This window comes from Trichosurus vulpecula, chromosome 2 (genome assembly GCF_011100635.1).
Source record: "Trichosurus vulpecula isolate mTriVul1 chromosome 2, mTriVul1.pri, whole genome shotgun sequence".
Lineage (NCBI taxonomy): Eukaryota > Metazoa > Chordata > Mammalia > Diprotodontia > Phalangeridae > Trichosurus > Trichosurus vulpecula.
Window position 1 is genome coordinate 32,373,944 of NC_050574.1, and position 27,803 is coordinate 32,401,746.

Here is a 27,803-nt window from a genome sequence, read left to right on the forward strand (position 1 = left end):
GGCATCTTAGTAGTGATAACCCATTCCACTCGAGCTGTCGTCAATGTGTCCATAGGAACAAATATGTGTTTTGTTGGTATTTCATGCTGTTAACCTGGCACTGATTTTCCACCTAGATTTCATATTCATTATCTGTGCCATTTGTGAAAAAAAAAAAAAACACTTGAATAGATTCCTTTGGATTTGGCCCATTTACCTGGCAGGGATAGAGATGTAGTGTGGCTGGAGTGGAGGTTGGGTTCTGGCCCTAAGGACACGTAAGTAGGAAGGCCCGCCTTAAAGCCTTGCTTCTGACCCAAGCAAGTCATTTATCTTTTATGTTCCAAGGCAACTCTCCAAGACCTCGAAGTTACAGAGGAGTTGCCAACCCATGTGGTTGGAGGATATTTCCTTACCGGAAGCTTTCTACATGGAGAAAATGCAGGATTTTATTCACATTTTTAGATTTGTGTGGGGCAGAGGAGGCAGAGGATTAGGCAACATGGCAGATATCCAGTTGTTGAAATGTATTAATTCTCCAGTTCAATCCTATAAGCATTTATTAACCACCTACTAAATGTAAGACACTTAGGGATACAGCTTCGATACCAGATGAAAGGCAATGTGCTGTAGTAGACAGAGGGCCTAGGTTTAAATCCTGCCACTTACTGGCGACTCTGAGAGTACAAGTTACGAATGAGTAGCTTACCTGCATTGGTGAAAGGAGCTTCCACACCAAGAGTTCCCTACCTGATGAAATTTAATCTCTGTGCCCCTCCCACCCCTAATTATAAAGCAAAGAAACAAGCAGAAAAACTTAACGGGTGTAGAGTTGTATAAAGTTTTTCAGAGTCTATGAAGGCATTTCCATTCTTATTGCATATAGATTCCGGTGGATGGTTGGATGGTCTTCTCAATGTGGCTATCCACTGCAATGATTTAGACTGCTGTCTGCATACAGCTTGTCCATACTGTCCAGTGTCCATGACCTCACATGAAGCTTCAGGCACAGGGGAGCAGCCTGGTATGCTGGGGACCTTCCTGGAATTTGGCTGATGTTACTGACATATCCTTTGCTCCTCACCATAAGACTGGCCCATCTCTTTCCTTTTTTTTTCCTCCAGCACATTCAGTTGGCATAGAAAGTTTTTATTTAAAATACCAGTGATTATTTTATTCATGATTTCCACATGTCTAGAGGGTTGGGGATGCGGTTATGTAAGTGTCTTTTTCATTTTAAAGATGGCACAACATGGCGGTCGGGACTATGTAAAGAATATGTCAAAGAAAGTTGTCCTTTACACCCCATCTGTCCCCAGCCCCTATAAGTTTCAAAAGATATTTTGTGCCATTGGGTTCTCTATTCTACACCTACATTTTGGTATGCATTGTCCCACAGAAAGATGTTTGGGTCAGTTGTAACATTAAAGGAAGTACTATGTGGTTTTTGCATTGGGTAATGGAGGCTGTGATTCAAGGCTAGAAAGTATTTCCTTTGCTTCCTCAGGTTGAAAGATGATACAAAGATGATTATGGACCACAGATCATTTCTTTCTTGCTTTAAGGAAGGGGTTGCCCTTTCTGCAAGTGATCTGCCCATTTCCAGGCATTGGGCCCTTCCTTCTCTTATTGGATAAAGTTAGTTGAGCCTCTGAACTCTGGCCTCTGAGGCTTGTCTCAGTTTTGTTTATCTTTTTGGTTTTCTCTTTGTCAGCCAAGGTGGCAGTGAACTGAGAGGCTCAAAGCATCTTGGTACCATGTGTCATGGCACCAGCTTTGCTTTACAGGTGCGGTGCCCTCTGGCTGCCTTAGAAGTACTGGTTTCTTTCTCACTTATAGTTCAGAATGGGAAGATGGGTCTTTGGTGCTTTACTCAGATACTAAATTTCATCTGGAAAAAGTAAAACAAAGCAGCAACCCCCTGCTCTGTCTTCTAGAACATTTTTTTTCTGTTTTAATTTGGGGCACCACAGCCCAGCTTTGATCTGTTACTTTCAAGATGTCAACCCTCTTAAATAGATGCTGGTGAGCTGAGCCATCATTTAGACGTGAGACAAAAAGGTCAGTGAGAAAGCCAATACTCTTTGCCAGGAAGGGCGCACAGCTTGCCTGACTCCAGGGTCACAGAGGCCAGGTTAGATGATGAGCACTGTACAGGAAGTGAGCCATAGTTTGTGGGTTTGACAATAGGTGTTTACATGGCACTTTTAATCACTGGTTTCCATCCAGGATGGTGTGCCGAGGGCCTCAAATCCTGCAGACAGGGTAGCTTGACTCAGCAAAGCCACAGACAAACAGCTCACTCAGAGTAAGCATCCTTACCTGAATGGGGGCCAGCCAAGAAACAACTTGTTTGGTTTGTTCATTTAATCCTGGGACGGCCTACACATATCCCATCTTGGCTATGTCTGCTAAACCAATACATTTTGGTTTTGTTTTCCTGGAGCTGTGAGTCTTAAGCAAATTATATCCTTTGCACTTGAGGGATGGTCTGTGGCTTCATCTCAAATCCTAAGTGCTGCATCATGCTTGGCTCTTTTCAAATTGTTACATGTGAGAGTCAAGCCATTCTGCCTGCTTGCTTAATAAGGACTAGAGGGGAAGGCCTGCTGGAGGGAAGGGAGTACTTAAAAATCTGCCTTAAGCAACTATGGTTGCAGAGAGATTCTAAAGCTTCTTAGAAACCAGGGAAGCCACACCACTCGACATCCACCCCACCATCGAGCAGGAGGATCGATCCTATCCGGGCTATCCCAATGCCAACAAGGGAGTTCCGAGTTCCAGACTTGCCATTCTCTCTCTCTCTCTCTCTCTCTCTCTCTCTCTCTGTCCCTGTGTACAAATGGGAATTATTTTAAAAATAAAAAAGTGAGTTTTCCATTTTGAGAAACTTGAAAATAGCAACAAGTAACTGCTTCTTCTACACTTGAGCCAAACTGTGTTTGTTAAACCAAACCCAAACGGGTTTGGTAGGATGAAAACCACACTAGACAAGACATCCATAGGTATTTTGTGCGTTTTGTACATCTCCTCTTGCAGTATTTATATAAGTTCGTTGCTTTCTATAAGATGTTTGTTATCAGTGATTTGGTTTGTCACTTTACTTCTTTTGTGTGGTAGTAGGTTGATAACTGTGTAAAAAATCCTGTGGATGCCTCTTGGCTGTTCCTTTGTTATGAGTAAAACAGACTGGTTAGTTTCTTTCCATGAGCATTGTTCTGGAAAAGTCAAATAAAATCAATATTTGTGCTTCTAGATTTGGTCTTCGATTCCACTTGGGGGCCTTCTCTACTAAAATTACCCGAGTTGGTTTCTTGGTGATTTTCCAGTTCCCAATATGAAAAGGATCTACCAAGCCTGAAAGAATTTAGACTATACTCTGATAGTCTGTGTAGATAAACATCTTTCCAGATAGGGAAGAAAGATTTTACAAGCAGACAAAAAAAAAGTGCTAAATTTTTTCCCTAAGCACTTATCAGCCAATCCCTCAGCCTCCCCCAGTTTGGTGCAAAGTTATGTATGACTTTGTTGCCAATGCAAGCTTCCAGGGAACATGCCCCATCCTTATGGTTTTGATCTTCAAGTGACGGACCAAGAGGCAGGAGTGGAAGCTACAAGTGTTCCTGAAGCAGCCTCACCCGACTTAAAGAATCTGCCCACTTAGGCACCCATAGATGAGTCTGTCCTCTGCCCTGGTTACTGCACCTCTGGGGTATTATTATTCAATTCAGGGCACTTCGTTTTCAGTCAGGCATTGACAAGCAGCTCCATGTCCAAAGGGGAGTCACTAAGATAGCAAGAGGGGACTGGAGGACTTGAAGGAACTGAAGATGTGAATAAAGGAGGATGTGATCACTGTGAATATTTCAAAGGGGGTCTTGGGGAAAAGAGATTAACCTTGTTCTTCACCCTAGACTAGAAACAATGGACCGAGATTTAAGAGAGGCAGATTTCAGCTTGTTTAATGTTAAAAACTTTTCTAACAGCGAGAGTTGTCCAAAAAGTGGAGTAAGTTGTCTAAGGCAGTAACTGGAAGGCTTCTTGTTGGATAGTGTAAAACTGAAATGTCAAACTCAGCTGGCAGTGGGCGCTCCACCTGGTAATAAGGATCCCTACAGGCCACATGGAGACTTGGAAAGCTGCGTATTAACCTGTTCTATTACACTTTTATTTATTTTGTTCATTTTTCCCCCAGTTATATTTTAATCTAGTTTGGCTGCACTACAGACCTGAGCCACATGGTTGACACCTCTGGTCTATTGCTGGGATCAGATCTTAAGTTCCCTGCAAACTGATTCTCTGATTCTTTACCTGTGAATCTCCTGTTTTTTTATTACCAAAAACTGACCCTGAAATACTAACATAGAAGAAAAATAGCTGATTGGCTAATACGTTTGGGGGATATGTGTGTGTGTCTCTCTCTGTAGCCATATATTTCTTAGCTTTTCCCTGGCTTTCTTTAAGTCCTGCTAAAGGAAGTCATGCTCAACCCCTCTTCATTCCAGTGCCTGCCCTGTAATTATTTACTATTTATCCTTTGAATATATGTGTTTGCACGTTGTCTCCCGTTAGATTGCAAGGTCCCCGAGGTCTTTCGCTTCCTTTTGTACCCCCAGCACTTAGCACAGTGCTTCGCACATAGAAGGCACTTAATGTTTATTGGTTGATTAATTAACGTAGCAGCACGGCCCTAAAAAAAAAAAGGCCAGGAAGAAAGGAAAACGAGCATTTATTAAACGCCTTCTATATGCCGGGCAGGATGCAAAGCGCTTTACAATACTCCCCTATTTGATTCTCACAACAAAGTAGGTGCTGTTACTGTCGAGATTTTACAATTGAGGAAACTGAGGCAGAGGTTAAGCGAACCACACAGCTAGCTGGACAGGCCAGAGGTGAGATGCGGGCCTGTACTGCACTGGTCTAGTGTGAAAGAAGCGCATCTTCATGCGTACGGGAACAGGAAACCCAGCTCCTTTGTGGGGGCTACCTGCTTTTGCTGTTCACCCCCGCCCCCACCGCAAAGCCCAGCTCTCCCCGGTCCTCCCCAGGCCCTCTGGCTGGAACGGCAGAATTGGAGGTGCAGGAGGTGTGGGGATCTGCAAGGGGCCATCGGGTCCAGCCGCCCATCTACGGAGGAAACCGAGCCCCGGAGGTTGGATGCCTTTCAGGGGGAAGTCGGATAGCGTTGGGACTGGAAGCCAGAGCCGCTGACTCCAAACCGCGATTTCTTCCCGCGGCACCGAGAAAGCGGGGATTTGGGGGAGGGGTGCACACCCGCCTCCTCCCGGGCCCAGTGGGGAGGGGGCTCTGAGCCAGGGGCGCCGTATCTCTGCCACCCGCAGCACGGGCTCCATCCAGATGTTCCTGCAGATTCCCGGCAGCTGCAGCCGCTCCTGCTGGAAGAGGAGATTCTTTATTTTTCCGGGAGGCTGGGGAAAAATAACACATTCGACCCGCAGAGGCTTCACGCGCCACGCCCGCGTGCCGGCGCCGCTTACGTGGAGGAGACGCTCGTGGCGAAAGTGCGGCGGGAGGAGCTCGGGCTGGCTCTCGGCGTCGGCTCTCCGCCCCCGCCTGCAGCCGCGCGCTTCTCTGACGTCACCGTCCCGCGTCGCAGCCGGAAGTGACGCACTTCTCCCGCGCCCGATGCTGGTTCTCCTCAGTCTCCGGGTCCGGTGGCGGCGGCGGCGGCGGCGGTGGTGGTGGCGGCAAGTGCAGTGGTGAGTGTCCGGGCTCGGGGCTGGTGGGGAGATGCCCGGCCTGGGGTGGAGCCAGCCCATGGGGGCCGCGGGCCTGCCTGCCGGCCTTCCTGTCCCCGGCTCAGGGAGGGTTCCGGGCGCGGGGCCTGTAGCGGGGCTGAGGCCGGGCCCGCCTCCGGACCTCCGGCGGTGAGATTCCCCGCTGTCCGCCCCCCGCGTGGGCTCCGAGTCCTCCGGCAAGAAGCGACCCGGGGGGCCGCCGAGTGGCCCAGTGTACGGATGGGGAAACCGAGGCCTGGCCTGTGGCCTTCCTGCCGGGGAATCTCGCCGCTTAGGGGCTCAAGAAAGCGAGGTGGGACGGCATAGCTAGTGAGGCGCGGGACCTGGGTTCGAATATTATTTCCTCCGCTCGCTGTGTGACCCTGGGCAAGCTGCTTGATTTCTCTGAGGCTGTTTCCTCCTTTATCCAATGGGGAAAATAGTGCTTGCTTCTGAGCCTCAGTTTCCCCACCCGTATAATGGGCCTCATAACAGCGGCGGTCCTGACAGCGTATCGCAGGGCGCTTCGCAGACCTCTGCCATTGTCACTGCTGCTCGTCCGTTAATGCCACTGAGAGACCAGGCCGCCACCCCTCCCCCCCGGCCCCCCCCCCCCCAGTTTTCAGGCTTGTAAGATTTCGGGGCAGGGGTGCGGGAGCTCCCCGCCCCCCACTCCGGCACGTGATACCCGGCCGAATCATTAAACCCCTGGGCCTCAGTTTCCCCATCCCAGAAATGGGAATGAGAATATGGGTTAGCACCCACCTCCCCAGGCTTGTTGTGGGGCGTGAATGAGATAACACATAAATGTTAGAAAGTTTCTAAGGCCCCTTCCAGATGGGACATTGAGATAAATGATGAAATTTATTCTGCCGGGCCCCCAGTTCAGATGCCCAACGAACATTTATTGGGGTGCTGCTTTGTGGAGTCCAGTGCTGGGCTCTGGAGGAAACAGGAAGTTTAGATATCACAGGCCCCTGTGCTTACTTACTGATGAGACATAAACACACGGGATCACAGAGAAGGCTGGGAGGGACTTTAGATGTTGTGATGTCCCACTTCCAAGTTTTACAGGCTCAGTTATGTTCAAGGTCACAAAAATAGTCAGTTGCAGACTGACCTAGGCCTTCCGACTGGGTAGCTACATGAATACCTCAAGGATCTGTGATGTCCACCCTTCCTTAAGGTGTTAATACTGTAATGCTTTTTACATGTGTCTATGGTATCTAGGGTAAGTATCGTGTGTTATTATTTTAGAGGCAAGGAAGCTTTCTTCAATGGACACATCTCATTGAAATTTGTAAAATTTGAAGTCTGGGAGAGTTGATGAAGCTAAGCTAAACTTACTGAATTGCTGCAGCCTCAAAATTGCTCACTCTTCAGCCAACTTCCTGGTGATTGGTGGGTTAGTGCATGTTAATGTGATAAGATGTGATAAATGCATTACAGAAACATAAAAGATAATGGCTAATTTTTTATAGTGGTCCACAGAGCACTTTAGTATAGATGTGTGTACACCCCCAGCCCTGTGATGTAGATACTGTATTTTCCCCTACAAGTGAGGAACCTTAGGCTGAAAAAAATTAAGTGTCTTGCCGAGGGTCACATACCTAGTAAGTGTCTGGGGTAGGATTTCAACTCAGTATTAGAGTTTAAGTCTCAGGGGAAAGTTCGTTACTCTTGACAGAGGAAGCAAGGCACAGTGAATCATGCGGTAGATTTGAAGCCAGAGGACCAGGGTTTGGATCCCATCTGTACCACTTGTCACAACGCTGATGATTAATATTTATATAGCGTTTACTGTGTAGGCACTGTGTTATCTCATTTAGTCCTCACTGCAGCCCTGAGAGAGGAGTGCTGTTATATCTGAAGCAGACAGGTTAAGTGACTTGCCCAGGGTCACAGAGCTAGTAAGTGCCCAAGGCTGGATTTGAACTCAGGTCTTCATTCTGTCCATTGCACCACTTAGCTCCTGTGTGACCTTGGATAAGTGACATGCCCTCTTTAGGCCTTCATTTCCTCATCTATAAAATGAAAAGGGTTGGACTAGGTTGTCTTTAAATTCTCTTTCAGCTGTAAGTCTCTGATCCTATGATGGGGTTTTCAGGAAAAACTTCATGGTGAAGGTATTAGTGGGACTTTAAGGAGGGATAGGGATTCAGCAGGTAAAGAAATGTAGGGGACATTCTTGGCATAAAGAATAGGTTTGTGGAGGCAGGAGAGCCCAGGACACATTTAGAGGACAAGTCCAGTTTGTAAAATACGTAGAGTAAGAGGAAATAAGTGGGTTTCGGGAAGCCTTCTATTTTGGGGCTGTTAGGAGAGAGGCTGAGAAATAGAAATACTTCCCTGACACTCTTTGGTATCATCCATGGCCTAGCTCTGCCCTGCATCCAGAGGGGTCGTCCCAGGCTGATTTACCTTCCCCTACTCAGGGGGCTTTGGGCTTTCCCGAAGCTCCTGGTTACTGCCTCCATGGGTTCTGATGGTGCTCACAGAGGGCAAGGGCTACTGAGCACTGGCTTAGCAAGACCTGGGCCGTGTTCCATGGGTGCAGCCTGTTAAAAGCTTTTCCACCAAATTGTCAGCCTTAATGCTACCCACAAACTGCTGTTTCACGAGGGCGGGAAGCGTCTCCAACCGTTCTGGGCTGTGCTTGGCTTCTCTTTCACACTCTTCAAATGTTTTCTTCTTTCAGTGTGTCTTAACTCAAATGGGTGATGAAAAGGATTCTTGGAAAGTGAAAACTTTAGATGAAATTCTTCAGGAAAAGAAGCGAAGGAAGGAACAAGAAGAGAAGGCAGAGATAAAACGCATAAAAAATGTAAGCCACTTTTTAAAAGTCAATGGTTTGTAAAAAGGAAGTTTAATGTCTTTGCACTCATTTTTCCATTAGAACCTCGCTTCTTCGGTGAAGTGGTTTTGTACTTCCAAATGTCACAGGTGAGCCAAAGTCTCTTTAAAAAGTTACCAAAACCCCATCTGATTTCTCAGTTTATCTCAGAGATAACAAACTAAAGCTATTTTAGATCAGGGGTTCTTAACCTGGGGTTCTTGAACATATTTTTAAAAGACTTTTATAACTATTTCAATATTATTTGTTTTCTTTGTAATCCTACATATTTTACTTTATGCATTTAAAAATGTGATTCTGAGAGAGGCTCCATAGCCTCACAAGACTACCAAAGGGGTCCATGTCACAGAAAAAGGTTAAGAACCCTTATGCTACGTGAAGATTTGTTTGGAGAATAAAGTATTTGGGCCCTAACATCATTACTGAATATTTCTAAGTGCAGTTGGATTAATGTTTTTAATTCTTTCCTTGCTCACACTTACAAATAATTCTGTTTATATTGATAAAATACTGCTTTGAGAAATTAACATCTGTATGAGTTTGCAAAATAGCATGTTCTGAAGAGTAAGTTAGTGCTCTCTGTGGCATAGAACGCCACCTTCATTTAAGTATTTGTTGAATACAATGCGGTACTGTGTGCACACCCGAGAGCTGTAGACATGCTTTAGCTTTCCTCTCTGTGTATGGGGGGTTCTACAGAAGAAGAGAATCGCTGCCTCCCTCACGTGTTGCTCACGAACAGTCCATCTCACTGACTACCACTAAACATGCACTGGCTTCTTAGGACTTCCACAGCTTCCTGCACCACAAGGCGCAGGCACCAAGAGACGTTATATGCCCCTAATGAAAGAATGTGATTTTTGTATTTTATTGGCCCATTGAAATCTGTGTAAAATGTTGTGTCTGAGGTCATTGATGAAGCTAAACTGAGTGTCATTTTTCAAAAAGTGAAATGTTTGGGTTTTTTTTTCCTGTTTTCCTTTTAGTCTGATGATCGGGATTCCAAGCGGGATTCCCTTGAAGAGGGGGAGCTGAGAGATCACCGCATGGAGATAACGATCCGGAATTCACCTTACAGGAGGGAAGATTCTATGGAAGATAGGTAAGTGGGCAGCAGTCTAGTGGAGGGCCCTTTGTCATGCCAGCTTTTTCAGTCTAGCTGAAGTTCCTAAGTATGGCTTCGAAAAGGTCTGTCTTGGGGATCAATTGCTAGTCTGAATTCCGTGTTTAGACTGAGTCATTATGTAGCTTCTCCCAAATTACCCACCTCTTCCATGCTTGAAGATCTAAAAATAAAAACAACAGCTGGCGTTTATATGGCATGTCGAAGCTCGTAAAGCACTCTTCACATGTGCTTCCTTTAAGCCATAGCCTAGAGCGCAGGTACCTCATCTCCCTTTCACAGGTGGGTCCCTTAGCTAGCGCGTGTCAGAGGCAGGCTGTCAGCTGGATGTGAAATGATGTGGACATTAAGCAGTAGCAGTTCTGTTTCAGATCTAGTGTTTTGTAATAATGTATTGCTCCTCATGTCATAGGAAACATGAGAAAGATGTGAACTTGGTATCCTAGCTAGCTTGCTTTACTGGCAGGTTCTTTCCCGGGCCAGCACTCCTGGGAATTGAGGAGGTGCATCTGGCCAGCAGAGGAGCTTGGGGGCATTGGGCCTCAGTCCAAAAGACCCCGCTCTTGTACTTTTCCTACCTCTGTCAGCTGGGCTGCCTGCTGGGCACCCACCCTCTCTGAGCCTCAGTTCCAGTTCTGTAAAGGAGACAGACGCATACTCATCGCCCTCCACATGGTTATTATATTAATTCAAGGTTTTCTGGTTCTTAATGCCATAAATATAGTGGGGTGACTAGCAGCCTGAAGGGAAGATGGGATAGCACAATGCCCGGCACACAGTAGGCGCTTAGTGCATGTTCATTGATAAATAATGCCTGGCATTTCTATACACAGATCTTGTTTGAGCCTCCCAAGAACCCTGGGAGATAAGTGCGGTTGTTATTATTATGCCCATTTTACATATGAGGAAACTGAGGCAGATTGAGATTAAGTGACTTGACCAGGGTCTCAGAGCTAGTGAGTATCTGGGCCTGGACTCCAGACCAGCATTTTGCTTGCCATACTACTGAGCTGCCCAGAGAGGACTTGACCTTCACAGAGGGGCAGGCTTTTTAGAGGAGCCATGGGTCCATCTAGACTAACCTTTTCAACTAGAAGATGAGAAAGGTGAGAGCCAGAGAAGGTGTGGGTCTTTTCTGAGGTTGTCTGGCTTGCCAGGACCATAAGCCTGTTCTTCTGGCTTTCCCCTACACCATACATGCATCCCCTCCTTAAGCAAGTGGGAAATAACCTGGATGGCAGCCACTTTTCCTAGCATGGTGCAGAAGTAGCAGGGGTTGGAAAGGAGCTCCTCAGACCATTCTGCCTGCTTGAAAGACTGGTGTTGGGGGGATCTCGCTCAGTGTTCAGGTGGACTTTGCCCTTCCTTTTTCATCTGACCTACACCATACGGAAATACATTTTTGCTCTGACTTCAGGCTTTACACCCTGACTAATATCTGACCCCTTCATTCTCACATGCAGAGGAAAGCCGCGCCTCTTATGTAGTTTGAGGTCTTGCTTGTAATTTAGTTGTGAATTCTGTAATGTGTTTTAAGTGCACATGTTGTATATGGAGTAATTGCCGTTTTGCATTGTAATCTTAGAGGTGAAGAAGATGATTCCTTGGCTATCAAACCACCCCAGCAAATGTCACGTAAAGAGAAAGCTCATCACAGGAAAGACGAGAAGAGGAAAGAGAAGCGTCGGCATCGCAGTCACTCGGCAGAGGGAGGTACAGAGCTGCTTCCCTTTTTGTGCCCAGTTGCTTTGAGTTTAGTTGCTCTTCCCTCCAGACTTTTCTTCCCTAGAGCATTCTGGAGAGGTGGGCCATCATCCCTTCTTAGAGTTTCCCCCATTATTTTCATAGTACTTTGTTCCTAGGTATGATTTCATCAGGTAAAATTTATTTAGTTCAGGACGTAGAAGTCCCCACCCTCATCTCTGCTGCTTAATACCGAGGAGATTTAATAATCGTAATTCACATTCCATTTGTTGTCACTTGTCGGAACAGTGGTCCATCCGATGCATGGATCGGAGACCAGAGTGGACAGCGCTGTGCACCCTGTCTCCTCTGTGTCTGCTGGCCAGCTCTGGCTCCTCCCATGGGCTGGTCAGTCTTGTTGCCAGGTGGCTTGTCTTCCATTTATAGAACACTTTGCAATTTACAAAGTGTTTCTGTTATTACGTTGCATTTCATTTTCTTAATTGATCCTTGAAGCAGGGAGCCAGGATCGGAATTATTCTGTTTGTTCCTGAAAAGGAAACTGAAGGGGTTGAAGCAGTTGTGACTTGGAAGCAACATAGGTAGTGCTTGAATCCAGGCCCCATCTCCTGTCCTGGCGCTCTCTGGTGGTGTGCACCAGGTAGAATGGGAAAGATGGGAGAGCGTCAGAGAACCTGGGGAGGGTTGGGACTCATAGACCCCCAAACCAAGTGATTCTAATAAGGTTGAGTCCCAAAAAATGTATTTGACCTAAAGAGAAGTTAGGAGTCATCAGTACATCTACTGTATCTGTGAGAAAGAGAGAGAGAGAGAGAGTGTGTGTGTGTGTGTGCGCGCGCACGCGTGCGCACGCCCACTGAGGCAGGGGGCAGGGCATTGAAGAAAGCTTACTATGGACTACGTTACATCTGAGATGTGATTTATTAACTGACATTTTGGTTAGAAATATAAGTCAAGGTCTTGATCACGTAAAAGGAGAATCCTGTCAAAGGGAGCTGCTTTCTCATATGCTTTATGTGTATCATTGTAACTTTTATTTTAAGTTAAATTCCTGGAACTTCAGTGTATTCCTATGAGTGTGACAGGATGTTTCCCCTCATCAGGGAAGCATGCCAGGGTGAAAGAGAAGGAGCGTGAACACGAGCGGCGGAAAAGGCATCGGGAGGAGCAGGATAAAGCGCGGCGGGAATGGGAGAGGCAGAAAAGGAGGGAGATGGCGCGGGAGCATTCCAGGAGGGAGAGGTGAGAGCCTTCAGTTAGTCACCCAACCTTTAAAGTACTTAGCGCAGTGCCTGGCACAGAGTTAAGCGCTAGATAAATGTTAGCTGCTATCACCATCATCATCACCATCGTCACCATCATCATCGTCATCATCTATAAGATGGCAGAACGCAGTACTGAGCACCGTGCTAGGGAGTACAGAAATAGTGATGCTCCTTACGGTGAGGGAATGAAAAGCTATGATACTCTAAAAAGCACTGTTTCCATAAGGAGAAGGCAGTATAATTCAGGCTGAGTGAAGGGAGAAGGAAAGAAGTCAGTGTGGGTTAGCATTAGACGATGAAAGCTTCCTAGCAAAATCTAACTTTGAACTAAGTTGTATGGAAAATGATGGAAATAGATGGAAGGAGAAAAGGGTCGTCTAGTGTTCTAAACGTAGCGAAAGTGAAGGATCTGGCTGAGGAATCATGAGAGATGGAGAAGGGGACCTGGTGGGTGCTGGCTAATGGGCCTCCCCCAATGCCAGCTTAAAAAGTGGGAATTCCAAGCTGTTGGACAGGAGAGCCACGGGACTAAAGAATGTCCTCGGCCGAGCCCGGTAGCATTGCTCAGGCAGGCTAGAGTAGAGCAGGCAGAAGTTGGAGGCAGAGACAAGAGCTGGCAGCCAGGGCCCAGGAAGGGTTGCCAAAACAGTGTAGGTGATAAAAAAAAAATCTTCCTAATGGCACTGAGTGCCATTGGGTCCAGAACCCTTTACAGGGATCTCATTGGATCCATTATTCCCCCTAGACTTCTTAACTAGAGGGGCATGGACATAAGGAGAGAGAAGAAGAGGAGATAATTGAGTTTAGGAAACCAGCAGAATGATGCTAGAGAACCTCAACCAGCTCTGGGCTGGGGACAGAGACATCCTGTCTCCTCGTGGAGCTCATATTCTGTACAGTACAAGATGATAGCCAGGTGGTGTGGTGGATAGAGTGATGTGCTTAGATTCAAGAAAATCCAAGTTCGAATCCTGCCTCAGATGTCTAGTAGCTGGGTGCCCCCAGGACAAGTTGTTTTGCCCCTCTCAGCCTCAGTATCATCATGTGTAAGATGAGGGGGGGTTGCATTTGATGGCCCTTGAGGGCCCTTCTAGCTCTAAATCTATGCTCATCAGGTTCCATAGGTGCTAAATCATTGCTTTTTAAAGTTACATTAGGGGAAAGGTGACTGCTTTCTTAGGGGAAAGGAGGAACAAACTGGCATCAGGAAAGGCTTCATGGGAGAGGTGGTGTCAGAACTGGATAGGAGAGGGAGTCAGAATTCTAGACACATGGAAAAGTGTGACCAGAACATGCAGGGGGCGGGGGAGGGAAGCCTGGAAGGGAAAGTGGTGCCAGGTTGGGGAGCACCTTGAGTCCCAGCCCAAGGCCTCTAAACTATTTGGGAAGCAGTGAGAACCATCAAAGGGTTTGAGAGAAGAGTGATGTCATTCGATCTGTGCGTCAGTGAAAGACGAGAAGGGAGCCTGGCATGCCTGGTAGGAGGCTCCTGTGCTCCAGGGGGCCATAGAGGGAGTGGTGCCCAAGCAGGGACATAGTGCAGATAGAGGGAAGGACCAGGGCACGAGACAGCACAGGGGGGAGCTCCAGGCAGGGTGTCCGACAGGTGCCTGTGCTTCCTGAAGGTGCCATGAGGTCAGGAAGTGGGGATCTTAGAGCGGTCTCAGCGAGTGGTCAGATTGGAAGAGAATGAGAAAGGCGATGGAGGCAGTGGAGACAGGTAGTCCGCCCATAACATTGAAAATGGAAGGCAGAGGTTGGTCATTGGAGTATGCCTTGAGTTGTGGGAAGGCTTCCCCCACCTCTAAGAAAAGGAATTTCATGAATAGGCTTAAACAGAAGGGAAGACTGGAGATGTGAGTGGTTGGAGCTGCTAGCAGGAAAGGGATATGAGGGGAGTGGGGCCCTTGGGGATAGAGGGACACAGCCACAGAATGTCAGAATTGGAACTGGTCCCACTCCCTCCCTGGACAAAGAAGCCCCGTGAATTGTTAGGAAGTGGTTCCCAGCATCAAACCTTAATTTATCTGTTTGCAGCTTCTACCCACTGCTTTAGTTGTTCCTCACGGGGACAAGCAAAATAAGTAAGCCCAGCTACGGCCGGAATTAGTGCAGATAGTGATTCCCCTGATTTGGTTGCATTGTTCAAATACACATGGCTTATTATTATTAAGCTGAAACCAACGACCGTATTTTACATCCTTCAGAGGATTCGTGATTCACTAATGGGGGCTGAAGCGTATGGCTAGGGATCATACTAGGTGGCTTGTCTCCTCCATAACCTGCTGATAGCGGTCTGTCCTCTCCTCCCTGAGGCTCCTTGAGACTAGCATCTCCATTTCCTCCAACCTGTGTCCATGTGTGAAGCTGACTTGAGGCTCTTCACCAATACCCTTCTTAAACTGTGATGCCCCACATTGAACTCAGAATTCAGATGGGGTCAAACCAGGGCTGAGGACAGTGAGACTGTCACTTCCTTGGTCCTGGAAGCTGCACCTCTCCAGGGAGCCCAAGATCCCCAGAGCTTTGTCTGCTTCCGTGTCAATGCTCACCCAGGGGACTGGACATCTCTTAAAACCCCCAGATTTTTTCAGACAACTTGCTTCCCCTAGCAAGAAGTTGATTTTTCAAACCCAAGTGTAAGAAATTTCACCTTAATAAGATTCAGCCTAATCCTCTAACCTGCCAAGGGCTTTTTGGATCCTGACTCTCATCCAATGCATTAGCTCTCCCTCTTAGATTTTTAGCTTCTTCAGATTCCATCTGGGCCTTTATCTAAATACCCATTAGAGGGCTAGGCCTAAGTTAGTGGGGCATGCCACTAAAGACCTCCTCTTAGCCTGATGTCATCAAGGACTTCGACTCCATCCATTCAGCCTGCTCCCAGTCCACACATTTGTACCATTGTCTAGCTCACGTTTCATCAGCTTTTTTTTCCTTTTGCCTTGAAAGTCTTTACATAATTTATTTGTGCTCTGGTGAAAAATCCGTATTCTCTTCACAGATAAACATCCTCCATAAGGCTTTTATTCCTTCTTTTTGCCAGCACTACTTTGGCCTTTGCATTAGCCCTGACTTTCTTCATTCTGTGCCTTGTGCTCCTTTTGCTGTTTTCGTGATGGCTTTTTTTTTTTTCTCATACGGGCCATGCGTTGCAAGTCTGTGCTCTGCTTCATTTTTCTTTTCGTAGTCAAGGGAATCATGAATCATGCCAGAGCCTCCTGTTTTGCCACCACCAAATTGTCTTCTGAATCACAAGCAGAAATGACATCTGGAGTTGTCTCATGCATCTTGGCCAGTTTTTCTTGAATTTCAGTCTTAGGCACTGTGGCCTTTGGAGGATGACGGCCATCTCTAATCATCTGTTTACACAGAAGAAGTCTGTCATGAGCCTCCTGGTTCTGATGGTCACAATGTCGTTTCTGGTGGTGGCTGGCTCCTTGAGCAGCAGCAGGAGAGGCCTCACCAACTTTTTGATGCACAGGCTATGTCGTCAAATACAGCTGGAGTCTAGGAAAACTATTTAGGCCAGGCATGAGGGGGGCACTTTTGTAAATCCCTGCTCCTCAGGAGCTCTGGGCCTATCAAGAGTCCTCAGTATGTCCGGCAGCCAGGTGGGGAGCTCCCAGGAGCAAAGGAGGAGGGGCTGGGCCTATGAGTAGTGGCTGCTCTTCCAGCCTGGGTGAGATAGGGAGACCCAGTCCCCTCCCCGCTGCCCCGAGACTATGTTTGTAGCTTTCTCCCGACCCCATCTGAAAATTGCTGAAAGCCATACTAGTTCTGACAGCCTCTTCCTGTTCTAGATGTGCATGAACTGTTCCTAACAGTATGTTCTAGAATGTTTTGAGGAGTTGAAATCAAGCTCATTATCTCATCATTTATTTGCAGATTCTTTTCTCTTTTTTTGAGAACAAGCTAGGACATTGACCTTCAGTGCTCTAGTCCCTGTCCTGTTCTCCGCCATCTTTCAGAGGTCACTGACAAGGGCTCAGCCTTCATAGCTGCCCATTCTCTGAATCCTGGAAGAGGTGGCTCATCAGATCCTTGGAACTTCAATTCATCAGAAGCAGGAAGGTCCTCTTTGACTATCACCTTTCTTATCTTTGACTGTTAACTCCCTGCTGAGCCATTTTTGTTCTCTCCTTTCCAATCCAAAGGTCCTTTCCCTTGGCAGGAAAGCAGAATCTTAATACAGTAGAGTCCCTCCTTCCCTCTGTGTCCCAGCCACCTCGAGCAATAGTCCCATTTCTCTTCGAGCAGCCCGTTTTTCAGTCTAGCTAAGGAATGTATTTTGTTGTCCTTAGTACTCCTCGTCAGTAGTCTTAGTCCTTCTGAGTGTTAGCACTTCTGATAGTATTCTTACCAGAAAGCTGTCTGGTAGCTAGTTACCTTTGCTTCTTCTTCTTTTTCAAATATTATTAATTTATTTATTTTTAATTTTCAGCATTCGCTTCCATAAAATTTTGAGTTTTAAATTTTCTTCCCCTCCTTTTCCTCCCCCCTCCCCAAGACGGTGTGCAATCTGGTAATAGACTTTACGTATACATTCATATTAAACATATTTTCACATTAGTCATGTTTTAAAGAAGAATGGAATGAACCACAAGAAAAGAAACAAAACAAAAGGAGAGAGAGAGAGCAAATAGTCTGCTTCGATCTGCATTCAGACTAATTCTTTCTCTGGATGTGGATGGCATTTTCCATCACGAGCCTTTTGGAATTGTCTTAGACCCTTGCATTGCTGAGAGGAGCCAAGTCTTTCAAAGTTAGTCGCTGCACAGTGTGGCTGTAGCTGTGTATGAGGGTGTCCTGGTTCTGCTCCCCTCACTCGGCATCAGTTCATGGAAATCTTCAGGTTTTTCTGAAGTCTGCCCGCTCATCATTTCTTATGGAACAATAGTGTTCCATTACATTCATATACCACGACTTGTTCAGCCATTCCCCAATTGACGGGCATCCCCCCAGTTTCCAATTCTTTGCCACCACAGAAAGAACTGCTATAAGCATTTTTGTACATGTGGGTCTTTTTCCTATTTTTATTATGTCTTTGGGATACAGACCTAGAAGTGGTGTTACTGGGTCAAAGGGCATGCACAGTTTTATAGCCCTTTGGGCATAGTTCCAAATTGCTCTCCAGAATGGTTGGATCAGTTCACAGCTCCACCAGTTTTCCCACATTTTCTCCAACATTTATCATTTTCCTGTTTTGTCACATTAGCCAATCTGATAGGTGTGATGTGGTACCTCGAAGTTGTTTTGATTTGCATTTCTCTAATCAGTAGTGATTTAGAGCATTTTTTTATAGGACTGTAGATAACTTTGATTTCTTCATCTGAAAACTACCTGTTTATATCCTTTGACCATATATCGGTTGCCTTTGCTTTCATTTATGTGTTCCAAAAATCTTGACATGATTGGGGAGTTCTCAGTTCTTCTACTTGTCTCTTCAGAAAACTCCTCTTTTTCCTCTTCACCAAAAATATTCCTTTTTGTGACTTTCAAAAAATTGTTTTTTATTGATGCCTTTTGCCTTGACATGAATCAGCTTCCACCCTCACCCCCCTCGAACCATCCTTAGAGACAATAATTGGCAAACAGATGGAATATCCAGACCATGTCGTAGCAGGGTGTACAGCATCCTCCTGTAGCCGTCCCCTGGTCCTCTGCTGTGATCACAGACAGGCCTGCTTCTTCACCTCCTTTCCGAGGCCTCTCAGATTTCAGCTTCCTTTCGATGGTTTGTAGTTTATGTTGTTGTAATCATTGCGTATATTATTATCTTGGTTCTGTTTATCTTGCTTTGCATCAGTTCGTATAAATCCTTACACGGTTCTCTGCGTTCTTCATCATTTATCATTTTTTGCTGTACAGCAATGTTCCTCTGTTTACATACCAGCTTTTCAGCCACTCCCCAGTCATCAGTCACCCATTTTGTTTCCAGTTTTTTGGTACCACAAAGAGTGATGCTGTTGACTTACTGGGCCTTTGTTTCTGTCTGTCTTCTTAGGGGTACATGCCAAGTAGTGCTGTTGCTGCTGGGTCAGAGTCATCGAACAGCTGTTCATTTTTCTTGTGGAATTCCAAATTGAAATCCTGACTAGTTGGACCACTTCATAATTCCATCATTGGAATACCAGTCCATCTGTGCTCCCAGAGCCTTTTCAGTGTTGCTTGGTGCTATCTTTTTTCATCTTCGCCAATTCACATAGTAGGAGGTGAAACCTCAGGGTTATTTTCATTTACATTTTTCTTACTGTTTGTGATTTCAAAAATGCTTTCTTATCCTTTATAGCTTGCAACGCTATAAAGCAGCCCTTGACCACTTACCTTTTGGGGAATGACTTTTGGTGCTACAGAATTGGGACCGTTCACTACATATTTTAGATATCCGGCCTTTATTGTTGAAATCCGATGTCAGTATATTCCCACTCTGGTTTTTCTCTTCAGATTGTCTCTTCCTGATTATGTTCATGCAAAAGCATTTTAATTTTTTGTGGTTTATTTCATCTTTTTATTACATCCTCTACATTTGGTTGAGGATTGTCTCATAGCCTGATTGTGAAAGGTACCAAACTCATTCTCTTCTTAATTTTTGATGGCATGATTATTTATTCTCAGGTTATGTATAAGATGTTGGTCTAAGCCTAATTTTTGTCTAAATACTTTACAGTTTTCCCTGCATTTTTTATCAAAAAGAAAGCTCTTTCCCTGTTAATTTACGGCCTAGGGTTTGTCAGGCACTGAACTATTTACTGTTCTGGATTGTTCCTGTGTTTTGCTTCCTCACCTCTTCCCACAATCCACTTCTCTGTTTTTAGCCTGTGCCAAATGGTGGAGTTATGGTCATCCTCTACCCTCTTCATTTGTGCCTTTTTCATTTCTTCCCTTGAGATTTTACATTTTTTGCTCTTCTGTGTGAACTTTATCATTTGGATCTCAGTAATTTGATTGGTATAACGCTAACCCTATAGATTAATTTAGGCAGTCTTAACGTTTTTATTCCATTGGCATTGCCCAACAAAGAGTGAACATCTCTCTGGTTATTTGTCTCCCTTTATTCTGTACAATGTTTTGTAGTTGTATTCGTATAAACTCTGTATGTGTTGGTTGGTTAACACCCACATATCTTATGCATTTTATAGTTACCTTAGATGTGTTTCCTCCTAGTTTTTGTTAATATATTTAAAAATTGATGATTTTGTATCCTATGTTGCTATGGCTGTTATTTCAGTCAGTTTCTTGGCTGGCTTTGAGGAGTTCCCTAAGTAGGCTATCATGTCATCTGCACATGGTGATCATTTTATCTCGTTTTTACTGATGTTTATAGCTTTGGTTTTGTTTTCTGTCTTTTTTGCTATAACCTTTCTAGAACTTTGTCAGGATAAAATGGGGAGAGGGGATGTCTTTCTCTGTATACCTTCAGCATTTCACTCTTGAGAATTTTCCATCCCTCCTGGGCTGACTTCCCTTAGAGAATTTTAGTTCATGATTTCCTTTTGCTCTGAATCCTTTGAAATATATATGCCCTTCCCTTCTCCTCCCAATCTAGGGTTCAGGCTGGACTATGACTGGCTTTCCCTTCCTCCAACACTCTAGCCTTTCCCCTCCCTACATCCAGTTGCTCTCTGTTGGTGAGAATCAGATCCAGAATAGAATTTTCCCTTATTAGTTTCCCATGCACCCTCACCCTCTGCCTTTGAACAATGCAGTTTTCCTGGAGATGAGTTAAGAGATCATAAATGCTTTGCTTTTGATAGAATTCCAGCAGGTGTTTGGGTCATTGGAGCCTCCCATCTTTCTTATATCATGCCTTTATGCTAGGCTTATCATGTTTCCTAGACTCCTTGTCTAATTCCCTTTTCTGTCCTAATGGTCTATGGTTGACTCTAGTCCCTGACAAAATTGTTTTTGTCTCTCCCTCCGCTGGTCTTCACAGAAATGCTCTCTGCCCTGCTTTTCTGATTCCTGGATTTCTTCATATGCACATACTTTATTACTGTACGCTGCCCCTCCCCTGGCCCCTCTCAGATTTTCCCCTGGTACCCCTGCCTGTCCAGAACCGCATGTCAGTCATGGGGCTCATCCCACAAAGTCTCAGTGATACCTCCTTATGGGCGCTGGGATCCTACACTGTCCTGACCTTTGTGGGTTTGTGTATGACTGTTTAGGTGGTGGGTTTTCTTACTGGCACCTTTCTTAGATTTTGTCACCAGTACCTTCTGAGTACTGCCACCTCTTTTTTTTCTTTGATTGTAGCTTCTCTGGTCATACTCTAGTACATACTTGGCATCTAGTTTGGTGGGAAAATACCAACAATTTCTTCCCACCTCTGTCCTTTTCACATTGGATTTTTGTTTGAATTTTCAGACCACCAAGCGGTACATTCTTGCCAGATCTTAATAGGTACATATTCTCCCTAACCAAGAGTCTGGCATTCTTATATTTTAAACTTACTAAGGTTTAGATATCCAAACTCTATCCCCAGACATCATCTTCTTGGTCAGCTATTCACCTCCCTGCTGTTTACCTCTCTGGCATCATCCTTGACTTCAGTGGATGCCAGTGAGGAAAACACACACCTGCCCTGTGGTCTTGAGTTACTTGCCCAGGACGTTTGTAATCTTGGGTATTTAGTCTTTCTCGTAGGATCCTTTGGGACTGCCCAGAGCAAGGAGCAGAAAATGAGTGGTCCTTTGGGTGGTAGTTCCCAGGCCTGTCTTCATGGAGCCACTCTTAACTGCTTGGAAAACAGGTCCCTAGATCCCTGGAGCAAGGGAGTCCTTGCCCGCATCGCACCCCTGCTGTTCTCCTTTTGGCATCTTGATCATCTGTCGTAGTCCTGGGCTCTGCACTGCCTTTACTCTTTGCATAAAACTTCTTGGTCGTTTGTATGGTATAGCCATGGTCCAAGCCTTCCTGTGCCCTGCCATGTTTTGCTCTTCCCCACTCGGGGAACAGCCACTTGATTTCCACTTCTGTGTTGCCATCAGTGGGATTGCTGATCAATGAGGTAGCCGCTTTTTAAACATAATTCCAAATTGCTTTCCAGCATGGTTGGCCTAGGTTCTAGTTCTGCAGACAACTTATTTGTATGGCCATCTTCCCACGGTCCCTCCAATTCTAACTATTTCCATCTTTTCTGAACTTTGCCAGTTTGCTGGGGATGAGATGAAACTTCAGGGCCATTTTGATTTGTATTTCTCTCATTAGGGATTTGGAGCAGTCTTTCCAAAGTTTACTAGTTTACAGTTTACAGTTCTTTTGAGGACATTTTATTCCTGTCTTTTGACCAGTTGGGGAATGGCTCTTCATTTTACATAGAACCAATTCTCACTTTACATCAGTCTGACTCTTGGGGGGACCGGGCAGTGGCAGAGGGTTCTGCTTCAAGCACTGAAGCCTCTGACTGAGAATCTGCATAGCTGCCCAGGAGGTTACATGAAGCGATAGCAGGCCGTGGATCTTAGATAGCAGATTCTTCATGCAAAGATGGTTTTCCCATTCAGCAGTCTCCCTTCTCATCCTGGTTGCACTGATTTTGTTCATTCAAAAGAATGTTTCATTGAATAGAAACCATCTGTCTTCTCTTTTGTGAGCTCTGCTTTGTCCCACTTGGTTAAGAATTCTCCTCCTAGCCAGAGATGGGAAAGGTCCCTGACTTTATCTCTTATAGTTTGTTTAGTGGTGTGATCTTTTATCTTTAGGTCAGACATCTGTTTTGAGCTTGTTACGGCATGTGGGGTAGGATATTGGTCCGAACCGAATTCTCAGACTATTTCCCAGTGTTTCTCTTTGAGTAGGGCACTCTTACCCACAAGTTGGTGCCCTCAGGTTTCCCAGGGGTCCTTTTCACCTTCCACTACCTGGGTACAGTGCTCCTCCACATTCTATCCTACTCGTCCCTGATAAACCTGCGCTTGTGACCAGGTGCTCCTAGAGACCAGCATGCAGCTTAATGACTCTTAGAAGTCACACAGAGGCTGCAGACCTCTCCATGTGGCTTTCATTTGCAGATTGCCCTCGAGCGTCCATCACTGTTTCTTCCAAACATTTTTAACATTTTGTACCCTTTTATTGCTCCCTCCTGGTCTTTCTGCCACCTCTTACCTTGCTAACCACATCAACTTCTTTTCTTTTTAAGATAAATCTTATTTTGCTGCTGCCTTTTCTCTTTTTACATTGATTCTAAATCTATCCCTTCCTGTTTCCCTCATTACAGGAAAAAAAAAAAAGAAAAATCAGTCCCCAACATGACCCAGCACACCAACATTCTTGCCAGCCCTTTTTAGGGGTGTACTCTCCCTGGGGGAGGGCCTGGCATTCTTAGATTTTAAACTGACTGAGTTTTAGAAATGAAGACACCATCCCCAGACACCATATTCTCGGCCAGCCATTCTCCTTCCAGGTTGGCGGTTCTCTCTGGCAAAATGTCTCACATTTTATGCATGTTGTACACCCATAGTCTGTCCTCTTATCAACCAAGTATGCGCACTGTAATAACATAAGTTTTGGTTTTCTCTTTTCTCACTAACTTCTTTTACCTCATATCTTGCCATCTTACCAATTTGTTGTGTAATTTGCTTTTTCTTGGTTATATCAATGTGCTAATCACCTCCTCCTGGGTTACTTCTCCTCATTCCTTCGCCTCCTTCATATAAGAAGGGATGAAATCCAGAGTATGGCTAGAGAAGCCAGCTTTGGATAGGAGAAGAGGGAATCGATTGTCTGAGACAGGAGGGGCCCAAGGGGAGAGTTCTGTGTCCCTCCTACCCTGGGGCTGCAGGGGCAAAGCTGCTACTTGAGCTTGGTTGTTCGCTGTCTGCCTATTGATAGATGGAACTCCCCAAGACGGGGAGAGGAACCCAAGCCAAGGGAGAGAGAACAGAGCTTGCCCATCCTATCTCCTCGCAGCCCATCCTGACCCTGTTTAAGCAGCTCCCTCCTCCCGCTCGTCCCTCACTTCTTCAGTAAGTTGACCCTGTTGTCAGTTGAGCAGATTGAGGGCCTGGGGTCAGCTGTGGGTGGAAGTGTCTGAGGTTCTGTTCAGCTATGCCCTTACCCTTTTAGAGGGGGCATTGAGAGGCAGTAAGAGCAGAAGCAGAGAGCCCCATGCCCCAGGCTGGCTTGGGATGGTGAGAGAGTCACACATTGGCAGACACTGGACTCTGGGCAGCCCAGTCCCCCCGGAGGTTTCCTGGGAGCTGTGGAGGGTGAGGGCAGGCAGCTTCCCTTCACGTAGTCAGTCTCAGTTTCCCTGGTGTGCAGGGAGGAACCAGACTTGGGAGATGGACAACCTGAGCTTTGATTGGAGCCGCATCTACCTAGGAGAGTGGCACCTTCTACATAACTTAGAGTCTTCCGGAGGCTTCTGTACATAGCAACAAGAGGTGAAGTCACTCACCCAGGGTGACACAGCCAGAATGGCTCCCCACGGGCTCAGGGGCTGCTCGTGCTGGGCTGTGCTCAGGTGTCCCTGTGGTGATGGCTGGTTTTTAATGGGCTTTTTAGATTTTGTTATATCGTACTAGCAAGCACGCTGACTCCAAGTTACTCCAGAAATGATACCTCTTAATTCTATTAGGAGCCACCAGAAATAATTATCTGTGTCCTCTCAGTTAATAACAGTAATCATAGCACAGCTGACGTTTAGGTAGCGCTTCATGGTGTGCAGAATGCCTCCATAGGTTTTCTCAGTTGGTCCTCATAACAGCCCTAGAATTATTATCCCCATTTTGCAGGTGAGGAAACAGGCTGAGAGAGTTTAAATAACTTGTACCAGGTCACACAGCCAGTTAAAGTCTCAGGCAGGATTTGAACTCGGGTCTTCTGACTCTAAGTCTAGCATTGTTCACTGTACCACCTATATTTTTTAAGAAGATAACATTGATGACTCTGATGATAATCAGGAAAATGATGTGTTTTCCCCCCAAGCAACTCCCCAATTCCCACCTAACTTATCAGTCCAGTTTCTATTCACTCTGCCGGTGGAGTGAACTGATGGACTCTGGGAGGTGTCCTTATGTGGTGGAGGCAGAGGCGGGGGATTGCCTCAAATGACGCAGCTGCTGGAGAGATCGGGCTCAGTCCCTCAGTCCTCTGGGCCGCCCCCTCAGGACCTTCCCAGGAGCTGGGTTGTCATGTGTGCTTCATAAATGTTGGTGATGTAGTCTGGCAGAACAGCCAGTGCTGCGGCCTCCCATTTTTCTGTTCGGGGCTCCTTATGCCAGTGACATGACTGAGAACAGTGCTTTGTGTGTGTGTTTCTCTGTTTGCGGAAGATCTTTTCTTATATCAGCTGTTTTAGTGTAAGTTGTTAAGATTGAACAAGCTGAGAAAAGATCGTTTGTAAATGAAAGTGCTGAAAAATACTGGAACCTTCCTATTTGAATTAAAAAAAAAGTAGGCATCTGATTGCTTCCAGGGATCGTCTTGAACAGCTGGAGCGAAAGAGGGAACGCGAGCGGAAGATGAGAGAGCAGCAAAAGGAGCAGAGGGAACAGAAGGAGCGGGAGAGACGAGCCGAGGAGCGGCGCAAAGAGCGAGAGGCCAGAAGAGAAGGTAATGGGCCTGCCGAGCCAGATGGCCGGGGGCAGAAGGGATGGGCAGGCTTGCCAGGCCCTCACCTGCCTCCCTGGACAAAGCCTTCCCTCGAGGAATGCTCATTTGTGTGCTGAGCTTGGCGGGGCATTGTTAGGGTGAGTTCCGCTCCAGAAAAGGAGTCCCTTAAACAGGCCGAAATGCATTGAGTATTGATCACAGAAAGGTTGAGCTTGAAGCTACTAGACATTTTGCACATATGTGATATATCTGTTGGCCTCGGTGTCAAAGTAAATGTGCACAAAATGGGAAGGTCCATTGTGGAGAAATTGGTCAACCTCAACACAAACTTATAACACGTATTTGTGTGCTGCTCATTCGTATAAGAGAATCCCAGAGTTGGAAGAGACTTTAGGGGCCATCTAAGCCAAGCCATGCCTGAACAGACATCTGCTCTACACCATGCCAAGAAGGTGGTCTTTCAGCATTTGTCTGGAGAGCGCTAGCGAGGGGGAGCCCCTTACTGGGGCCTCGTTCCCTCTGACCGTTAGCAGGTTTCCCCTCTCATCAGACCTAAATGCGCCTCTTTGGGTGTCGTCGTCAGGGTGGTCTGGCGAGACCCATTCTCGAGGAAGCTGTCCTTGCACTTTGTGATCACTGGGTCCTCATCGAGGGGCTTATCAATTGTTCTTTGAAAGAGAGGTTCTTTAATTTTTCCAGGAATCAAATCACCTCATTGGCCTTTACAAAGAGACCCCTTTCTCTTTCCTGTTTTGAGCATCAAGACAACCCCTGCCCACTTCTGCCAGTTTCTTCAGTACTTGGGGATGTAGGTAGTACGAGCCAAGAAACTTGAACTCATTAAGGGCAGTTAGACACTCTTCCTCCCCACCTAAATATCCTGGGCATCGACTCCCTGTTTGCCATTTTTGTTCTGTCCTTTCCTATTCCAAAGATCTTTATCCTTTACACACAAGAAAGAAGTAAAATAAAGTCGAGTCTCTGTTATCGTCCCATACGTCCTGAGCCAGGTTTCTTCCTTCTTTAGGCCTCCTCCTAACCCCACTGTAACTCAAAGATTCCTTTTTGTGGTCCTTACAAGCCCTTGCCAATTCCTGAGCTTCACTGTGCTTCAAAGATCGTGCCGGGCTTTTGTGCTCACTCCCAGTAATCAGCTCTTACTTACATCTTCTGGAAGTAAAAAAACTAAAACCTGATTTGGCTAATAGTTCCTTGTACACCCACAGTATTCTCTTTAGAAAACCTCCCTTCTTCATCCTCATCTCAATTGTTTATTTTTGTGTATCCCCTGTGCTAACTTTGGCTGGAGAATTCTAATCAATGGGACCCTTCTCCTTTCTCTACCCTTTTGACATCTGCTTTCTGCAGATCTAGGCTCCTCATCAGACTGCCCAGCCGTGATCTTCTTCCTTCCTCGTTCATAAATTCGAAGGTAGAATAGCCACTTTTCTCCAGTGGCCATCATTTCCATCCTTGTTAGTGACAATCAGATGAAGAATAGAATTTCTCTTTGTTGATTTCTCCACCACTTTGAAAATTAGCATTAGGAAAAACCCAACACCAGGAGGCTGAGGGGGGGCAGGCGAGTGTGGTTGGGGGAGAAAGGATGTTGTTTGGGGAGTTTATTTGCTTTTTAAGTAGTGATAGTGGGTTGTTCTAAAACAGACACACTTCTGGACTCATTTGTGATCAGTGGGAGGAGAACATTGGTAACATGGTGGCCTGAAATCAAGGAAACTGTTTATGGTCCTTGGACAGAAGTTAGTTTTCTTTGGACAGATGTGGTTGGGAATCTTCACTGTGACCTTGGTATCGTTCAGTCAACAAGCATTTATTACTGTGTGCACAGCTTGGGGGGATGAGCCAAAAGCGTGCTAGGACAGTCCTCCCACCTTCATGTAACTGAGATGGCGTAGACAGGATAATGCACTCCTCTGATTACTGGGTACTAATTTGTGTGTGTGCATGGTGTTCTCCCACCCCTGTTAGAATGTGACTTCTAAGGGAAGGGCCTGTTTTGTTGTTGTTGGTTGTTGTCTGTATTCCCACTGTCCAACTTAGTGCTTCTCACCTAGGAGGTGATGAGACATTTGTTGAATTGAGACGTATGGCATCCAGGCCTGGTGAGGGGATGGTCCCACTTTCACACAGAGTATTGGGCACCATTGGGGGGGTTCTACACTTTTTGACGAACGTTGACCAGTTGGCGAGCTTTTCGAGGAAGGCATCCAGCATGGTGAAAGGCCTCTTTGTGAGGTTTAGTTGAAGGACTGGTGGATGTTTAGCCTGGAGAAGCCTTTGGGGAGGGCAGGATAACTGCCTTCCAGGATTTGGGGAGCTGCCACAGGGAAGAGGGGTTAGTTGTTCTGTTAGGCCCCAGAGGGCAGGGCCAGGAACCACAAAGGGGTGGCAGAGCTGTCAACCTGGGGGATGGATGGTGCCGAGGCTGATGGCCACTTGTGGCTTAGATTACAGAACAGATCTCTTTTCGGATGCTGGTTGGGCTAGATAGCTGCTGAGGGCCCTTCCAACTCTGAGATTCTGTGATTCTGAATTGAAAATGCCCCATGCAAGTCCAGCAG

At 46.1% G+C, this 27,803-nt stretch overlaps 1 protein-coding gene across 6 annotated transcripts in view; it reads left to right on the forward strand.

Moving 5' to 3' along the window:
- The first annotated feature begins 5,579 nt into the window (after positions 1-5,579).
- Positions 5,580-27,803, forward strand: part of LOC118838015 (cyclin-dependent kinase 11B) — a 36,336-nt gene continuing 14,112 nt past the window's right edge. For 2 of the 6 annotated variants that reach the window (XM_036745211.1, XM_036745212.1), the window contains exons 1-6: positions 5,682-5,699; positions 8,416-8,541; positions 9,558-9,673; positions 11,280-11,407; positions 12,502-12,640; positions 25,067-25,221. In XM_036745211.1, the coding sequence (XP_036601106.1) occupies positions 8,431-8,541; positions 9,558-9,673; positions 11,280-11,407; positions 12,502-12,640; positions 25,067-25,221 (649 nt within the window). In that variant the 5' untranslated portion in view covers positions 5,682-5,699; positions 8,416-8,430. Of the gene's footprint in view, positions 5,700-8,415; positions 8,542-8,613; positions 8,661-9,557; positions 9,674-11,279; positions 11,408-12,501; positions 12,641-25,066; positions 25,222-27,803 lie in introns of those variants that run through there. The other 4 variants (XM_036745214.1, XM_036745213.1, XM_036745215.1 and 1 more) reach the window with 4 other exon arrangements.